At 38.6% G+C, this 18,583-nt stretch overlaps 1 protein-coding gene across 10 annotated transcripts in view; it reads right to left on the reverse strand.

The window, feature by feature from the left end:
• LOC142972337 (phosphatase and actin regulator 2) overlaps positions 1 to 18,583 on the reverse strand; it is a 50,171-nt gene that overhangs the window by 3,597 nt on the left and 27,991 nt on the right. For 6 of the 10 annotated variants that reach the window (XM_076113372.1, XM_076113365.1, XM_076113363.1 and 3 more), the window contains 8 exons: positions 5,463 to 5,573; positions 5,130 to 5,324; positions 4,667 to 4,880; positions 4,248 to 4,280; positions 3,207 to 3,389; positions 1,532 to 1,659; positions 627 to 766; positions 27 to 163 (listed from right to left, as the gene is read on the reverse strand). In XM_076113372.1, the coding sequence (XP_075969487.1) occupies positions 27 to 163; positions 627 to 766; positions 1,532 to 1,659; positions 3,207 to 3,389; positions 4,248 to 4,280; positions 4,667 to 4,880; positions 5,130 to 5,324; positions 5,463 to 5,573 (1,141 nt within the window). The remainder of the gene's footprint in view (positions 1 to 26; positions 164 to 626; positions 767 to 1,531; positions 1,660 to 3,206; positions 3,390 to 4,247; positions 4,281 to 4,666; positions 4,881 to 5,129; positions 5,325 to 5,462; positions 5,574 to 18,583) is intronic. The other 4 variants (XM_076113366.1, XM_076113364.1, XM_076113369.1 and 1 more) reach the window with 3 other exon arrangements.

Consider the following 18,583-nt stretch of genomic DNA (forward strand, 5'->3'; position numbering starts at 1 on the left):
AGAATGTAAATGTTGCGGATAGTTACCTAGTGAGATGCTTGCTTTCTTCGTGTACGGCCATCTCTGAGCTCTTGAATTCGTTGAGCTCGCGTCTAATGGCGGCCTTGTCCCTCGGAGTTAGACGAGTCCACGGCTTGTCCGCACGACGGTCATAGTCGTGCGCCTGCGTACAACACACAACGAGAATAAATAACTACGTACGATTACATATCTTAAGAGTACTCCAAACCATCCTCTTCATGTGTCATAAGACTAATTATATTATTTTAAGACCGCATCAAGCTTACTCAATATAAAACCTTTATATTTTATAGTCTTATTAAATAAACAGACTTTTCTATAATTGTTCCAATCTTGAACGACAGCTGTTAAAATATTAGGTCGGGGAAAAAGTCTTTTCGCATTAAAGTATGTATGAACTTGTAATAAAATCCTTTCTCTGCACAAAAAAGCTCGATATTTGGGTACCTCACGAGCTCACTGAAAGAAACCTAATGAAGTTAACTCATTTGTGAGTCTTGAAGACAAAGAGATTTTATTACAAGTTCATATATACTATAATGCGAAAAGACTTTTTCCCCGACGAAAAATAATGCAGGCTAAAATATTTGAGAGGCGTATGTTACCTGTGTAACTTCGATGTAGTCACTGAAGCGTATGATTTTCTTCTCTTTGAGTTCGTCGACGGTGGGTCGGAAGCTGAGCTTGCGTAACAAGTATCGCTTCTTCTCCTCCTTCTGCTTCTTTTCTTCCGCAGGTGATTGGCCTGTTGTCATACGTAAGATAAGTTAATATCATCTAAATATTTCCGTATATTAGCATTTATCCTAAGTTTAAAATGAATGTACAGAAAGTATAACTAAGCCTGACTTATTTTAATATATTTTTTTTTATTCGAGATTGTCTCCAAAATCACAAGCGCGAAAGGCATGGGTGCTTACTTAACCCTTGCGATACAAACGCCAACAAAAGTAATGGCTACCAGATTTAAACTATCCCTGGATATAATTGAAATCAATATTCTATTTAGCATTCAAGTAATAGTACTAAATTCTCCACTATTTGTCCGCGTAATATATGCAATCGTTTTTGTCCAGCGAATAAAATATGAAATTTAGAGTGACAGAACTTGCAATTTTGATGTCGTATAAGTCATACATTTTACGTATGCATTTATACTTGTACACTACAAACTATAAATTGGTGACAATACTAATTTCTCATAGAAAATTTGAAAAAATAAGACAAGGTTCTGTTGATTCTGAACATTCGTCTGTAATTGGAACAACCCATAAACTAACTTCAAAGAGAAATGCGCGTGACAGATGGACGGACAGGCCTGTATGTTTCCACGAATGTTTCATTTGCTAATTTTAGTGGATGTTGGGAATAATACCATTCTATTGCTTAATAATTAGGAACGAGGTTTGAAACAAGTAAACAATTGCTTGCACAAAATATAGTAAATCAACATTTTCATTTTTTTAAGTCCAGTAAATATATGCAGGACTTGGAGTGCAATTAAACTTACTTTTGAGTATATTTCTCTCGACGAGTTCCTCGGCGGTGGGCCGCATGGACAGGCGACGTATGAGGCGGGCGCCGATGGCCTCCCACGACTCTTGCCTCTCGTGCTCGCTCTGGACCACCAGTATGTTTCTGCACACGCACCATCAACACACATTTAATTATTTATGTAACGCACGACACATTGTTCGCGACGCACTGATGTAACTTTCTCTACGAGGCTACAAGCCACACTAACAGTATTTATTCCCTACACTTGCGCCCGTACTGGCAACCGACCGACAATATAAAATTTGCCAAAGCTTACGTGAGGCTGAAAATGTTTTCATAATAACTGATTAACATACACTCTTGGCTAATTCCCAAGTCCCGTAATCTAGCTCGCAGGCTTAATTAATAAATTAGGGTTGTTCTAGAATTTCAATGTTGATATATTAGTATTGTTATGACCTAGCGTGTAGTGTGAAACAGTATGAATCACAAATGGCCCGGTAACGTAGCTATCGTAAATAGTGATTCAAAAAGCATTAGTAAAATTGAACAACAATGCCAATGCCAAGAACGAGCTCTCAGAAACAGGAAGAAATAAAACAGTGATAACAATGACTTTGACGGTGGTGACTAAAATAACAGCTCGGCCGTGCATTGTTGCCAGACGGCACTCGGTGAGAGCCGACTATTACTGTGCCCAACTGTACCTTATGTAATACTACACGTGCGCTACTACTAGTATTGTACGTAAAAAATCTCAATATGTGCTGCTGCCAAATACACCTTATTTATGTTTACGTTATATCTACTATCGTTCATTCATTTATAATGATTTACGTAGTTTATAACACGATTTGGTTTATGTACATTCAAACAATATTGGAGTGTTTCATTGAGTAACGGGAAGAATATACTTCAAAACTGTTAGGTAGGTATTTCATTAATGATTTTTTGTTATAGCATTAATTAACAGGCTGTAATATATTTTACCTGTATTTATTTGCGATAATACGAACATACAGGCTGATTCTCTTTTAATCTAGTATTGCGTAATAAAATAAAAAGACAACACGTTGGCACGGTAACAGGCAGCCCTAATTACCTAGTGAGAGGTGCGTAGTTTTTGACATTGACAATGTTGTATGATATCATACTAAATGATGTGTGGAATGTTTGCTCCTGTTCTTAGTGTTATGAGTGTTATGTGAACGAGTTGTGTTGGCAAACAACACTATATCAACATGTTCCTGGTTTTTTATTTAAGGTTAACGCCCTAACTAGGGTTCATTATGGCTTTTAGAATTTTATAGTTAAAAGATAGATCTGAATAAATAATGTGGAGCGAAAAGTACGTTTCCTTTTCAGTATAATCATGTTGTCACATATTTGGCTTACTTTGTCAAGCTGTGTTGCCAAGTGTTCCAAAGTTTGACTGTAACGTGTGCAATATTATATGCAATCACATGATATTTATTAAACAGATTTACTTCCTTTGCGTCTCGCAGTGGAGTAAAACTGTCAGAACAGAACTGTCAATAGCTACTTAGTTAATAATTTTGTAGTGTTTGCTATACCGTAGCTTCACCCTCGCATTAGTATTTTACTGGTAACACAAAGTTCTTCCAGAAGAAATGGCGGTAATCCAAAAGGATATTTTCCCCATATGAAAAAACAACGGTCATTGGTACCTGTTGATAAGCTCCTGTCGGTCGGGGCGCAGCGCCAGCTTGATGTTGAGGCTCTCCTTGCGGGCGAGCTTGGCGGCCACGCGGTCCGACTCGTTGGCGTACTCGTTGTTGTCGTACTCCCACGTCGGACGCGCGTTCTCCTTGTTCTCCATGCCGTTGCCCACGCGCACCGGACGATTACTACTAATTGTAAAATATACACCTCAATATATGAACACCAGCGCGTCTGTCCCACTACTCATGACTTGTGCTATGTGAAAGCTAATAATGCAGAAAATAAAACAAATAACTGGTCTATTTCGTGTCGATTGATTCTAATTTTACTTAATGTGACTCCTTTTGCAATTTCTTTTAAACTTTTGACTGTGATTCAAACGGGAGACTGTCTTCGTTAAACGAATAACAGTAGACCATCTGTCATCGTCCGAAATTAAAATAATCGCGCGTAGGTACACATAATAAAATAAAATGGGTATGGTAGTATGCAAACATTTAAAAATACCTAATATTAAAACAACCAACTAATTAACATTATCATAAAGACATCAATACATATCAGGATAGTCTAATATCGGCATATATAAATAAGGCAAACGAAAGTAAACAACATAATAATGATAATCTATAATAGAATCATAACGAAAGACACGTACATGCAACATAGAACAACGACGAGAGCAAGAGTACAATAGAGCAGCCATAACTTTACAACAGCACACAAGTCAAATGTACGTTATGGATCCGAAATTACTCACTGCTTAACTGTGATTTAACATTAAGACTCTTTGCGGATTCTTTTCATTGTACTAGTACCTATTGTTATCGTTTGAAAGCATCACAATCTTATATTCTTAGAGTATGCAACTATAGTGGCGTTAGTGTGTAGACAGTCAAGAGACATCAACAGTAACATAAGACAGAGATGAGAGTCGGAAGCGTGCACAGCACGATGCATGGACTAAAGGCGAAGCGGACCGTCGGGAGGTCTCTGGGCGAGATGGCGTGGTTCAACAACACTGGCATAACGTATGGGACTGTTACCATATGCGGATCCTCGGTTTAGGCGGCGGCCGCCTGCTCGCCGACGCATGATGGAAATAAACGTACAACTTTCACTATCACGCCCAACATTTATCACAATCATCAACATCATATGCTGCAGTTCACCCTCCTCGCTCACAAATAACGTCAAAATGATAGCAGTACAGAGTGAAAATAAACCGATAGCAGTTCAAAATAAACATTATAATTGTACGGGAATCAATAAGGGATTTCAGCGGGCTCTATCGGCGTTTGCTAATTAAAATCATTTTGACAGTATCGTGATCAAAGAGCAAAATAATTGAGTAATTTTGAGACACAAACTGCAGATAATGAACGAGTATTGTAAGCAAGAATTCTTTGTATTTGTTCCATATGTGTATTCAAGTGTTAGGCGCGAGGCATGGTGGTATACTGACTTGAAGCTGGTATGGTGATGGTCTTGTCGCGGCGCGAGCGGCGTGGCGAGCGGCGTGGAGGCGGGGGAGGCGGTGGGGCGCGGCTTCTTGAGCGCGGACTTGAGCGGCATGGCTCCGAAGATCGGCTCTTTTGGCGGAATCTCCTCCACACGCGACGTATCCGCCAGTGTCAGGGGCTCCATTTCTTCTTCCTCAGGTTCGTCCTCCTCTTCGGCTGATAATAAAAAAACAATACATTGGCTGCTGTCCTAAGTCCAATCCGGGGTGGAACAAAAAGTTATTAACTTTTTTTATCCGAAAATTTTCTAGACTATCAGGAGAAGTCATAGCAACATTTTTGCTTCCTGTAACATGAAACTGAAATCATTGCGGATAGACATAAATAATATAATAACATCTACGAACTCCATAATTGCTTACAGTATTTTATACGTTATGTTGAGTAGTGTTAAGAGATACTCACAGTCAGAGAGAGGATGTTGTGCGAGCGCGTGTTGGTGGTGGTGGCGCGTGGGGCTGGGCGAGCTGAACATGGGCGGCGGCGGGATCGGCCCGATCTCCGACACGGCGATGGGCGGCTCGGGCAGCTCCGACAGCATCAGTTGCTCCTCCGCGTCGCCGCCACCGCCGCTCTCCGCCGTCGAGCCGTACCCACCCACTGAAACACCAATATACACTATTTACACTTTTTGAACTACACTGTACTCACTACATAAACGAAACAATGATGATTGTAATGAACTAATGACGTTCCCATCCAAATATGTGTATTTCCCAATAAACAGTAATTACTCACCGACGTCGCCTTGATAGCATACTCGTCGTGGGAGTTTTCCTGCTGTCAAGGAGTTCGGTCGCTCGGGCCTCATTAACTCGCCACCATTTTCCAATTTGTCTTTCTTTGGTTCTGAAACGAAGGAAAATAATCTTTAAGTAACCACATTCAAAAATGTTAACACTTATAAGATCGATACTTCGAGGTCGCTTCACTCATCAGCATCATTCTTATTATGGAAAGAAAAACATCATCTCGGATGTTTGGTTCACTCTCCAGAATTAGTTTGGTATCAATCAATAACGAAGACTGTTTGTATAAGTTTCCCGAAATTGCTTTAGGTACGTACAAATGTGACAACAGGAATTTGAAGAGGAGCCAAGAAATAAAATACCTACTTGAAGCATGGCACGCGTAAACATTCCAGAATCATAATTGTCCTGTACGTGGATAGCGAAACGTTTTGATTACACAATATTGTTAGTGTAGCATGAACTAACGTTTCCATTATGAGTAGAAGCGTAAGTGGCGAAGTGCAATATAGAATACCTAGGTACTGTATGGCTATGTTCTATTATTAGACGATAAACGAATGACGGGCGCGTGGCACGCGCTTCCATTCACCTAGCCGACGACGGCGTCGGCGTCGGCCTTGGCCTCGCCATGGAACTGTGTTATTGACGCATCTCTGCCGTTACAACAACACTAGATAAAACTTATCTCGAGCTTGCATAAAAATTATTACGCACGTGGAGCTGCAAATATATCCCGGAAATATTATAATGATTAACTTCTGATATTTATTTGAAAAGCGATAACATATTATAATCTAATCATTACTTATCTGTTGATTGATTGTTGGTAATTTGGTTCTGTTAATAGAATTTCTGAATCATGTGATGGGTTTAAATAATAGAATCTGCAATATCTGTAGGGACGTGAGCAAATAATGTATGCACATGATATACAACGACGAAGCTATTAGTTAGCCGGCTCACATGTAGCAACATTTAACATAGCGCACCTGGCACCGCCAGCCTCGCAAATTTCGTGACCGCATACGGTACACCTAGGGATTGCCACATAGATCAACTGCTAGGCAGAAATTTGTATTGCGACAGATTTACCACAAAAGTGTTAAGTTAGCTTTTGTTATGTACACATTTCGAAAAGAACTTACAATATTCAAAGGACGGTATTGAGCTAATATATGCGCATACTTATTCCATTGAAGGTAAAGTGATTTAGAATCGGTAGAGTAAGCGTTAAATCTGTAGAAACTAGACAAAGCAAAAAGTGTACCTAATAGGCATAGCTCTCTAGAGACTACGCTTGCCTAACATCGGCTCGTTTCGATTGTATTGATTGAACGAGTAACGGCGTTAACCTTTGTTATAATATTTATGTGTAAGTGTAATGTTTCTAGTGTTATGAGGCAGTGGTGACTGTATCGTACTGTGAGACTGTGGCACCGGTCATACACGACACGTTTCACGTGTTAGTGCGACATTACATGATTCACCGTCAACAGGGGGGCTATATTACTACACTATGTTACATCCCCGGTGATTGAAAACGGAAATAAGGCACGTATCTAAAAAGTCTATCGAATATAGCCATTTATTAATAACTGGAGAGGATCTAGCCAGCTGTGAAAGATAGTCATTGCTTATTTATAAGTTTCCAGGTATCACCGTATTGATATTTTCTATGCTAGTCATGAAAGTATTTTCAATGTTTTAATCAGTGTACAGTTGTTTTTAGTTAACATATAATAAGGTAGTTAACATATAATAAGGACTGTCTCTATAATGTCGTATAACATTTACGTACATGGAGTAGGGTTTTTCACAAACACAAGTCCATTGTTATTCAAATGTAACTACTAGCTTACGTATTTGAGAATAATTATTTTTACATCACTAGTTCTTATGACCCATATTAACAACCATGAATAACGGTGTTTATTGCGGTAGAATTTACTACAGTTAAGTAAATAAACAAATTACAATTGTTCCCCATTGTTAAACATGAAAATCAATTTAGTATGGTAGGTAATAATCTGAGAGCTCGCTAGTTACTTCTTCAATTATAAATTCACGTCCATAGCGCTTGTAGCGTATTGGACGTGACGCCAGGTTGTCGTTAGTACTACAAGCAATACAATTGATGTTCGAATGTATTGTGTAATGATATAAGAGATAAATGTAATGTGTTTATAGAAGAGTGGTCGGTGTTAAAGGAGCGAGAGGTTGCGCTGGCGCGGTTGTGGCGGCGCGGCGCGATGCAGACTCCGCGACGATCGATGCGGCGCCCTTGGCCGAGCCGCCCGCCCTCGCGCCGAGGACGTCGCTCGCTGCAGCGTTATGTAACCTCCGTCGTCCTTCAGCTCACTCCTACGTGGCTTAACCACTGCCACCCACGACACGTGTAAGCCCGGCTAATCACATTTCACAAAATGTTACCTTTTATCTTCATGTTTTGACTAGGGTTAATTTTATAACAAGCGAAAGGTCAAGCTTATAATTAGGAATTTTCTTTTGTGAATTCAGAATACAAAAACGTGAATAATAATGCAAAATAACACTGAAGAAAATTATATAACTAGAAAGTACTTAAATTGTTCGTAACAAAATAAACGGTGACTTGTGTAAACAAACTTTTTGACTACATAAAAACGATGCTATGTAAATGCGCTGCTCACAATTTTCCTGCCAAATGGAGGCCATTAAGTACATTGTTAATGCTGTCAACGTCGAACTTCAAAAGGACGGCTATAGAGCAGTGGCATCGCGACAAACAGACACCGACGTGATTGGAATTTTCCCAATTTCGATGTATGGAAGAGAGAGAACATTAATCAGGGACTGACTGTTATTGGATTTATGTATTTGTATCTCCTGATATTCATTTTATACGCAGCAATATTTTCGTATAAAAGCTGTAACAAGATTATTTGCAAACGCAGTTAGATGATATCTTGAACTAGGAAGTAATAAGTATATTATATCTAAGAATTACATACAATTGTCACTATCTGATAATAATAGTGTAGGTGCTCAATGTCTATCGATAGCAGAGTTTAATGACTACTTAAATAAATAGAGTTTTGCTAGAACCTAAATTCGCATGTAAAGTATCTTTATTGAAAATACAGGTGATGCTCATTCCAGATATTAAAGTATTACAAACGTAATGCTAGTAACTGGTTTCAATTTTTTAACACGTTTATTCTTTCAGACTTGTAAGAGTAACATATATAAAAAACTATTGTGAATGAATCTTGTTGTCGGCACAATCGCCCGTCAGTTGTTGATGTCAATCAGTAGGTTAGGAGGCAACAAAGCGCGGACATCAAACTGAAATACAGCTGAGCACAATGTCAAGAGTACGTTTCATAGGCGCATGCTCGCTGTGATCGTAATGTCGCGTAAAACGACGAGTGCCACGTACCACAGTCCACAACTCGTTAAATATACATTTAGAACGATAAAAACAGAAAACACTCATCGACACGTCAGGTATTTGGCCTGTTTACGCTACACATAATGTAAAGCGAGTACTTTATTACACATTTCAGTGTTTTCAAACGATTCACGCGCCCACATATATAAAAATTCCGCCCAGCTTTAGTAGAGTCCTCAATAAAATTAGCAATTATTTATAGGTATTATGTGTTTCTAGGTCTGTAGTGAAAACAGAGTACTGAAGAGGCTCTCAAACTGCAAGAATTTATTTAATTATGACATGTATCATCTGGTCATGAATTAATATATTAAGTACTCGTATTAATCATACAAAATGTGAGGACCAATATAACAGAAAAAAATCTACATTTTAAATAGAACGACAGTGTTGATTTATACAACTATTTACATTTTGGAGATATTAATATAGACAATAAGATAAGTGAGATCAACAAACTAGGTCGCGCGCGAGATAGGTGCGATGTGCGATGAGCTCACGAGGAATTTGTGCGACGAATATGAGAAACCATTCGCGACATTGACGAGTGGCAAGTGGGCGGGCGTCGACGGGTGAAATAATGTATCTTTCACTACTATTGAAAAATTACAGGAATGAAATAATTTACATAGCTATCTCGGTAGCTAGTTCTACGTCACGTTATACCTCTACTTTCTTCCAAACAAAATTGGTTCTATAATGTAGCATACGGACAGCTTATCGCATACTAAGCCGAGATTCTGCAACGTTGTGTTTGCTTATACACAGTAATAATTTAATTAACATAATGTACAAGCAATTATGATAATGAAATTCCTTGTCAACATACTAAACATAGCAATTTTCGCTCGTATCCATAATCGTTTCAGCTGACTCACTTGACAGTAAGCTATTGCGTGAGTCGAGTACACAGATTCCGATTGCTAGTCACACTTGCTTCAATTCATCTCATGTGATTCATTTTAGATGAACAGAATATTGTACGCGATAGTTGTAAATATTTCAAGTGTTCTCATCCGTCACCATTGCCCTAGAAAAATGTGTTGAGTACAGAATGAAACCTTACATTTGTTGAGCTCAATTCTAAAATTAAATTAAATAAAGAAAATATGTTGCAACGTCTTTGACATACTATTTATCTAGTTTATATATTTTAATAAATAAATATATGTAACATGTTTGAGTCACAGTACTGACGCCCCTTGTTGGGCTACATGAAGTGGAATAGTGTATATTAGACCTGAAAATGCCAAAGTGTAACCGGAAAATAACAACGGTCTCGATTCTTATTTTATAAAACTTATAAGCTTAAATCTGAAGAAGTCGCACTGGTTATGAGGAAATTTGGTTGATCATGTTTGGGTAATCAGAAATTACTTATTGCGTACAAAACAAAGAAAGACAATGTCAATACCGACAAATCCTATATCATTTAACGTGTAGATAGAAGGAAGGTCATACTTAATAAAAGATAAATAGTCGGTACGCCTGTTATCGAAAATGGAGGGGCGACGCAGTGCAGCGGAGCTCGTTCAGAGGTAGCGGTGGGTCAAGGGCATACCGCGGCTGCGAGCTCTCGCCCGACCATTTCAGGAAGCTGCCTTTACCACATTTTCCGAATTATCCTTCTCCTTTATCATAATTTCTGTACGATCCGGCTCGGTACATATTAAACGAAATAGGGTATTACAAACCGAGAGGGAATGTTTAATAACTAAGTTACAAAGTAAACACTTTCATGTCTATACCCGTGAAACTAGGATTTCTAGTATATGTATAGTTTAGTTAGATAAGTTTCCCGGTGAAACAGGAAGTGGGTAAGTATAGACACTGCCGCTAAATATAAATGTAGCGTGAGTGACAAGGTTATCTATATTAAACCGACGTCATTATTAGGAGGAATGTGGTGATTGACATTCGGGGGAGCAATTAAAATGGCATGTGTACAGTTTGCATCGGCGCCGTCGGCGTCGGCTCCACTCACAAGCACGCCGCAAATAGTTGAGCAAGGCCACACGACGCCTTCTCCCGTTATTTATCGACATCGGCGTCGTCGGCGCCTAACCACGTTATTACGAAAAACATCCGCTATCCTTCGATACCCTACTTATTGTTATCCACCGTTCTGGAATCCTTACAAACATGATTCTGATAGATACATAGCAAACAAGATTAATAGCCCGCATTAGAAAGTCACAATTTAAAATAATTATTCTGTGAATACATGAACTTGACAAAACACAGTAATAACACACTTAATGATATAATAACTAAGTAATTTACTTGATTGACACTCATGAAACAATGTTCTGCAAACAATAAGTTGTAATGGCAGACGCGGTGTAAGACCAAGGGTGTAGTCTCCGCATCAGTGTCTGGAGCCCGGGCGGAACACAGTATTGACTCTTTCACCTTTGAGGCAATAGTTCGTAATGATCACAAAGTCAGAAAAAAATGATAAGTATTATTATATTTTCTTACAACAACAGAATTGCCCACGGCTTATCTTCTTTCATCGCTGTTCTGTTCGTTAGGTAATTAAAATCAATATTGAACTCACTGCTCAATAAAATTGACGGTCGAAATTATATTAAACTGAATTCATCTTATGTATCGGATATTTGTTATTTCAGTTAAGCTTATGTCTGTGATCTTTATAAGAATGAAACACATGAGTTGTCACGTTTATAAATACAGAAATAAAAGGTAGTCTACAATGTTTTGATTGAACTTAGGAAGTAATAATGTGTATGTATAAAGTGCAACTGAATGCCAAATGATATGCATGCAACGATGGGAGCGTGACATTGACATTGGTAGTGCACGCTGCGCAGGGGCGCGGGTCGGGGGCGGTGGAGCTTACAAGACAGTGGTGTCACAAGTGCGAGCGTGCATGCGTGGTGTGCGAGTGCATGCGGATGTCTCGTGCTGGGGTACCATTGTTATGCGCGAACAGCGTAAGGTTTGCCGTGTGTCTCGGGATGGGTGACTTGCGGCGCACGTAGTAGTGGTCGTGGCGCTGGGGCGGCGGCGGCGGCACGAAGGGCGGCGGCGGCGGCAGGCGCGAGGGTCTGCGCCTCGCGCCGCCCGCGAACGCGTCCATGGCGGCGAGCGTGCCGACGTCGCTCATGCTCGCGGCGCGCTCGCGGCTGGAAGACTGCGGCCGGCCGCACGATCGTTACTTCTCCCCCCAGCCCCTGGCACCGCGCGCGCTCTTCGATCGCCGCCCGCCCTCCGCATTTTGCCGTCCGCCCGCCCACGCGCTGCCTTGCTTTGTTTTGAATTTTTAATTTATCGCCATTCATCTAGCACTCGCTCCACGTATTACAAGAAAAAGCGCAGCACTAAGGTTTATACGGTTCAATGTCCTCGGGCTTAAGTAGTCTTTTATATTAATACTTAACCAAGATAACGCTCATTATTATGCATTGCATGCAGGTGCAACGGGTTCATGTTTTCCTCTTTAAATATTGTTATTAACATACGAAATAATAATGTTTTTCGGGCATTTACAGTAAAATAGCAAGGTTCTTTCGACAAAGTTAACTTGTTACGAGTACGGGTTTTATGTTGTCAACGACCGCTGAAGATCGTTTATTACTTGAACTCAACTGCAAGCTTCAGTGAACATAATGCTTCGTAAGCATAAACTCGACATTTAGAAATTCATTCAAAGGATGTTTGAAAGTAAAATAAATATCTAATGAGCCCGAATGAAACTCACTTCAAACTCTGAGTCCTGAGTGATTCTTACTTGTTCTGTCCATTTTAAACAACGTGTAGGTGTACATTTGAATAAAGATAACAATTAATGTGAGTTGAATTACTTAGAAAAACTTCCGATCTTTACATTTTCTGCTAGCTTCGTTATTTCGCTATGTACAAAAGAATATGAATAATGTTACCTAAGCTGTACCTAACACTTGGCAGCCCTTACGAAGTACTCGACAAATTGAAAAACATGCCAAAACCGAGCCAAGTTCTGAACGCCGGTAAAAGATAGAGTTCTAGCAGAATTTTTGATTTCTTAGAAAGTTTCTTTTTAGTTAGTGTTTATTTATTCAGCAGGTTAATTCTTAAAACATTTCAGTACATTAACGAAAGTATATTTATTTATTTAATATACATCGTTATAATGTCAAATCAGCTAAATCAATTAGGATAAAATCGGTTGATTGACGGATTACCTATATCTCACGAAAGGATATTAAGCTACGCTTTTTCACTAAAGAAAATACTATGTGTCGAGCCTAATTGTAAAAAGTGGAAGGGTGCACCTCCTGCAGCCACGTCACTTGCTCTTATTACAGTCATGGATGACGGTATAGCTTATTGTAAGCAGTGTTACGTCGCTAGCATTGTTGTTTTGTGGTAAACCGCTGTCTCCAAACCTTTTTGTCTCATGGTTCACTTGCCATCATTTTTTATTTTGAATGAAACCTGCGCAACCCCTTCTTCAAATGTGTTTTTGCCGTCAGTGTACTTACTGCACCTATTTTGCAACACTACTTTCAGTAGAATTAAGATAATGATTTAATCATTAAAAACTTTTACTACCATGACAACTACTACTAATACTTTTCTACCATGACCGTATATAATTTCAGTATTTGTTATCCAGAATGAATGTCCTGCAATGTCACCTGGAGAAGTATCCTTCAAAGACCCAACTGTCAACTTATCGACTATACTGGACTTTACATGATATTTTCCTAATAGAATCAAAATGTAAACTGTCACTTTGGGTATGACAGAATAATTCTAAGGGCCAGGAATCTTCCAGTCTTTTCAGTGTTTTTATTTACTAACTGTCCGACTTCTCTCATTCTGAGTCTTACATCAAACCCTGTAATACCCAGCAGGGCAGAAGCAAACAACAGCTGATCCCAGCAGATTTGGTGTAATCCATCCTCTAATTTTTCCTCATACGGTGGCAAGATGTTTTATTATTATATTAGTTATCACCACTGGGGTTACGGAGAATTGCCAAAGCGTCCATGTGAATATAGCGCGAAATATGATGAGCTAACTTTGGCAGCATTCCTAAAGTCTTATTTAGGATTGTACTAAGACATAGTTAGGAAACTCTATGTAAGAAATGTGTGAGATTAAAATAAAGCTCGAAGCTAATTAGCGTCTATTTATTTGTGCAGAGTCAAAAGGCATAACTTATTTGGTTAAGCAAGTCTAAGTTCGGTCTCATAAAAAAAATGTTTAAAAATAAGTAATCAAACAACAATTTTATTATAATTAGATTTTTTTGAAGGACTCATATTGAAGCGTCAAACTACAAAGTAAATTGCGAGAGTCATGAAGTTATTTTTAATGGATTTGGAAGTCTTCATTGAAAACCGGACCTAAATAGGGAATTCAAACGGGAATTTCGCATAATTATAGTGGTCATATTCTAAAACAAACTTCATCCCACTCATAAAGACGCACGACCAAGTATAAACGTAATGTTCATTTGTGCAACCCGTGACCGCATGAGGTGACGTCAAACTGTTCCTCGACTTGGGACAAGTGCACCGTGAACTAACACTAAGTAAATTATACACTGTAGAGCTGTATGCCCCGTCGAGATAACGCAGAACAACTTTAAAGTGGATGAATGAAACTTGAAATGTAGCAGACACCTTGTTAGATTAGTAGGCGAGTGACGAATAACCTGATTACTTAACTTATACAAAACAATGGACGTATAAAATAAAACAACAACAGTTTATGAAATCAATCCTTTACCGGATTAGGTTTCGTGAGATAGCGAAGAGGATTGTAGTGATGTGCCAATTGGTGACGAGCCAGTGAGATGCAATTTTCAAATATCAAAATGACCTTCTTCGATTTAAAACGGACGTTCATAAAACACTGCAAGTTTAATTACCCGCTTTCTCATATAACCAACAGTTGCCAAGCAATGTAAATGAACTGCACTGAAACTGCATCATCACTACAATTGAAGATTCATGATATTTTAAAAGCGAACGGGATGTATTTTTTATTAAAGGTTTACACAAAAACACGTAGCCGCACGCGCACATTCTATGTTGTTGTTTTTATTATCAACAGAAGAGCTGAATTGTTTAGCCAATATGTACAAATACTGACGACAAAACTGCGTAAAATAATACATTAAGATGTATGTATATCATTAGTCAATCAGAGACGCATAAGAACTGCAGGGTGATTGATAAAGATTCCTCTAAGGTTTTCATCTTTCGATACATTTTTGTTGACATTATTGCTATTAAAGGCAAAAAAGAACATGTACAGAATATCTTGAAACAGTATCGCATTTCTCAAAGAAGAGCAAAAGTGTGACAAATTACGTCAATTGTAAAAACGAAGAAATAAAAGCTTAAGATGACCAACATATTTTTTAAAGATCGGAGCGTTGAAAAATACCGCTTTCTTCTACGGAAAGTTTTTTATTTGAAAAACTTAAATACAACGAAGCTGAATTGTGGTTTGTAATCCGTGTTTTTCTTAGAACGGTTAAAAAGTATAATATTTTACTATGGACTTTATCGGACTATCTCGCTTCATGAGGTTTTAAGTGAAAAACGGTTCTGCACTTTTATTTTGTTGCAATATAAAGAGGATAAAATTATAATTTTAGGCATTATCGTTCGTCAGTCAATTCCAAAAATACTTTTTTTACCGACAATACATCTACATACATAAGCACTGTGTTAAAATTTTGATATGTTTCAATTCAGCACGATGGCTTATCCTAGTGTTTCTGCTAATGTACGCAGAACATAGTAATTCTAATTTAAAGCGTTTATCGCCTGGAGTAAATAAAATCGACATTAAATACTCTGATTGACATTGATTATATTGATGATGTACCAACTCTACTATCAGTGTAATCAAACAAATAAATAAGTTTTTGTTAAATATGTTTGCTCTTAATCATTGAGGTTTTTATGATTTACGTTTGTTTGTAACGTCCAAATAGTGCGCATTTTCTTAAAGTGCTTTCGCATGACGCAAGGTTACACCGCCGATCAACAACTCAGAACAAATATTGTTAATCATGATCTATTTATTTTAAAGTTAAGCAACTACGTACCAATCCACTAAGCTTGCATGGCGTTTGAAAATCTTAATTCGATTAAATAAAATATTATTTAACTACCATAAAGCAATGGGTATGCACTATGCTGTAAAAATGTAGAGTCGTTGATTAAGAAAATTATTTTAATAAATGACAGGCTTTTGAAAGCTACTACTACTTTGTTTGATGTTTTTTCCATGAGATCCAGACAACTCTGTTCGTAGTTGTCATTGCTGCATGAACAGCAGCAACGTTTAGTTTTCTATCTAAGTCTACATGGTGGCACGCGCTAAGTGTGATTACGGCATAAGTACGCACCTCTCAAGCAGGCACATCCCATGATGAAGCCCATCATAGAGAGGCGCGGCGCAGGCGGCGGCGGAGGCGGCGGCGGGGGCGGCGGTGTTGGCGGCGCGCGCCTACCGCGGTGCGGCGCTCGCGACACCGCGCCAGATATTACCCACCACTCTTAATCCTCCCCAAACCGTACATTAATAATCCATCATCGTCATTTTCCATTACGGCATAATATTAAGAATCAAACAACCAATACAAAGAATGTCACTACTTTTTCAAATCTTCTAATCATTTCCTTTAAAATTTAAATGTAGCCAATGGTATCTTTGTACTTTTAAGGCCGCCTGTTTATACTCACAATGCAATACTGCAACAAAACTAGCTTAGTGCATGACTTAAATTTGTGATTTGTGCGTCATTACGAAGTTACGAATATTTAAAAAAAAACAAAAAGACTGCGCAATGCGGAAAGGTACGTAAAGGTGTACATATAGGTTTCCAGTACATCGTCGTAGTATGTGACTCAATATCAATTTAAAGTAATTGAATATTTGATAGTTTCAGTGGAACATATAGTAGGAGGGCAACGTCGCCGGTGCAGTGGTCGCGATCGCGTGCTAGACCCGGTGCCGATCGATACCGCACGCAAAGTTCGCGCCTCCGACCTAACCACCGACCATAACTAAAACATATCCAACTAATACTTTAAAATAAAGAACACTATAGTCGTAATATTGACACACACTACGCTGAATATTACAATCTATATTTCACTGAAAAACGTCTAAACGTCTTTTTTCTTTTGTCTATATTATCACCGCAACAGACTTTTATTCCTATTTTTGTAAGACACTCATTATATTTTTATTGTAATAATTTTGAATATACTAACTAATAAGCTTGGTTATAAAACGTAAATGTATTGAAGCGTAACAATAACATAATTAGGAATGGCAATAATTTAAGAAAGAGTTTAATAAATTCATATGATTATCGTATTATGTATTAACGCAGATCTGTAGAACTGTCAAATTAACAATCACTACACAGTGTTTCTTTTGTTTCGCATAAGTTTTCATTTAATCGAACGAAATGTTTACATAACTCCACGGTTTCATAACCAAAAACGAACTATGTTACCGATCGCTAACTTTTAATGAAATTTAAAAAATATACAATAATACACTACACCTCAGCGAGCTTTACAGTCATGACGTTTAACTTTGCGTGCTAGAGTCATTCGTTCGTGCTGATGATTTTAAGAAAGGGTTGGCAAGGTGAAAAAAAAAACATGGAATGCGTCTTTGGGTCCCTGTGATTTGACAGGTGGTATATCTATGTGAGCAGGTAATCGAGTGAGGTTAGGGGCAGGCAGACGCGAGGGTCGGTTTGCGGCAGGTCGCGGGCCGGCGGGCGCGGGCGGGCGCGGGCGCGGGCGGACCGACACTGAGGCGCGCGCCGCACAACCGCACCCCGCGCACATGCCCTACGACCCGTACCCAACCCCCAGTCGCCGGCACCACGATCTAGACTTCGACACAGCGCCGGCCGCCTAACCACATACTTCTTTTGACATCTACTACAGGCTTACAAAGATTCGGACATGCGTATTTCATTTTGACCCCACAGGACCGCTCGTCCGGAAAATCTATCCGTCGTACGAAAAAGTTGGGAGAAATAATAATATTAAGTTAATGTAACCTTTGAGCGTGCTTAAATTAGAACATTTCTGTGCTTGTCGAACGAAAATTCCATTTCAATAACAAGCCGCAAGCGAAATATGGGGGAGTATAATCCATTCAATATGCCGCACAAAAAGAGAAAAGCGAACGCGATTATTTGCCAACTGAATCGAGTTCAGTTTTATTAAGCGTGCCGAAAATACATTCGTGCGTGTAAAAAATTAGGTTACAATGCCGACAACATAGATAATGAATTAACAAAGTTACAAATAACAGCAAAGCCGAAGCGTTTTATTGAAAACGTATGGTAGAGCTCCATTCATGTTATTCGGAAGGAAAATTAAATTAATTCTATTTTGACATTCGTAACTATCGTATTAATTAAACATTTATTCAGGAAAGGTATACGAAATTATTGTTAAATTGTTCTTTAAGTTACTAACGACAAATTGTAGAGGTGATGAAGATGATATTATACATTTTTTTTATCTTAACATAATTGTACCAGAATTTGGCGCCATTAGTCTGTTCGTCTCTTTTTCAGGCAATTCATGTTAGTTATATTTATTTATATAATTCTTGCACATGACGGATATAAATTCACTTTTAGCAAAATTCCAGGCTACTATAAACAGAGA

The sequence above is a fragment of the Anticarsia gemmatalis genome, chromosome 4, assembly GCF_050436995.1.
Source record: "Anticarsia gemmatalis isolate Benzon Research Colony breed Stoneville strain chromosome 4, ilAntGemm2 primary, whole genome shotgun sequence".
NCBI lineage: Eukaryota > Metazoa > Arthropoda > Insecta > Lepidoptera > Erebidae > Anticarsia > Anticarsia gemmatalis.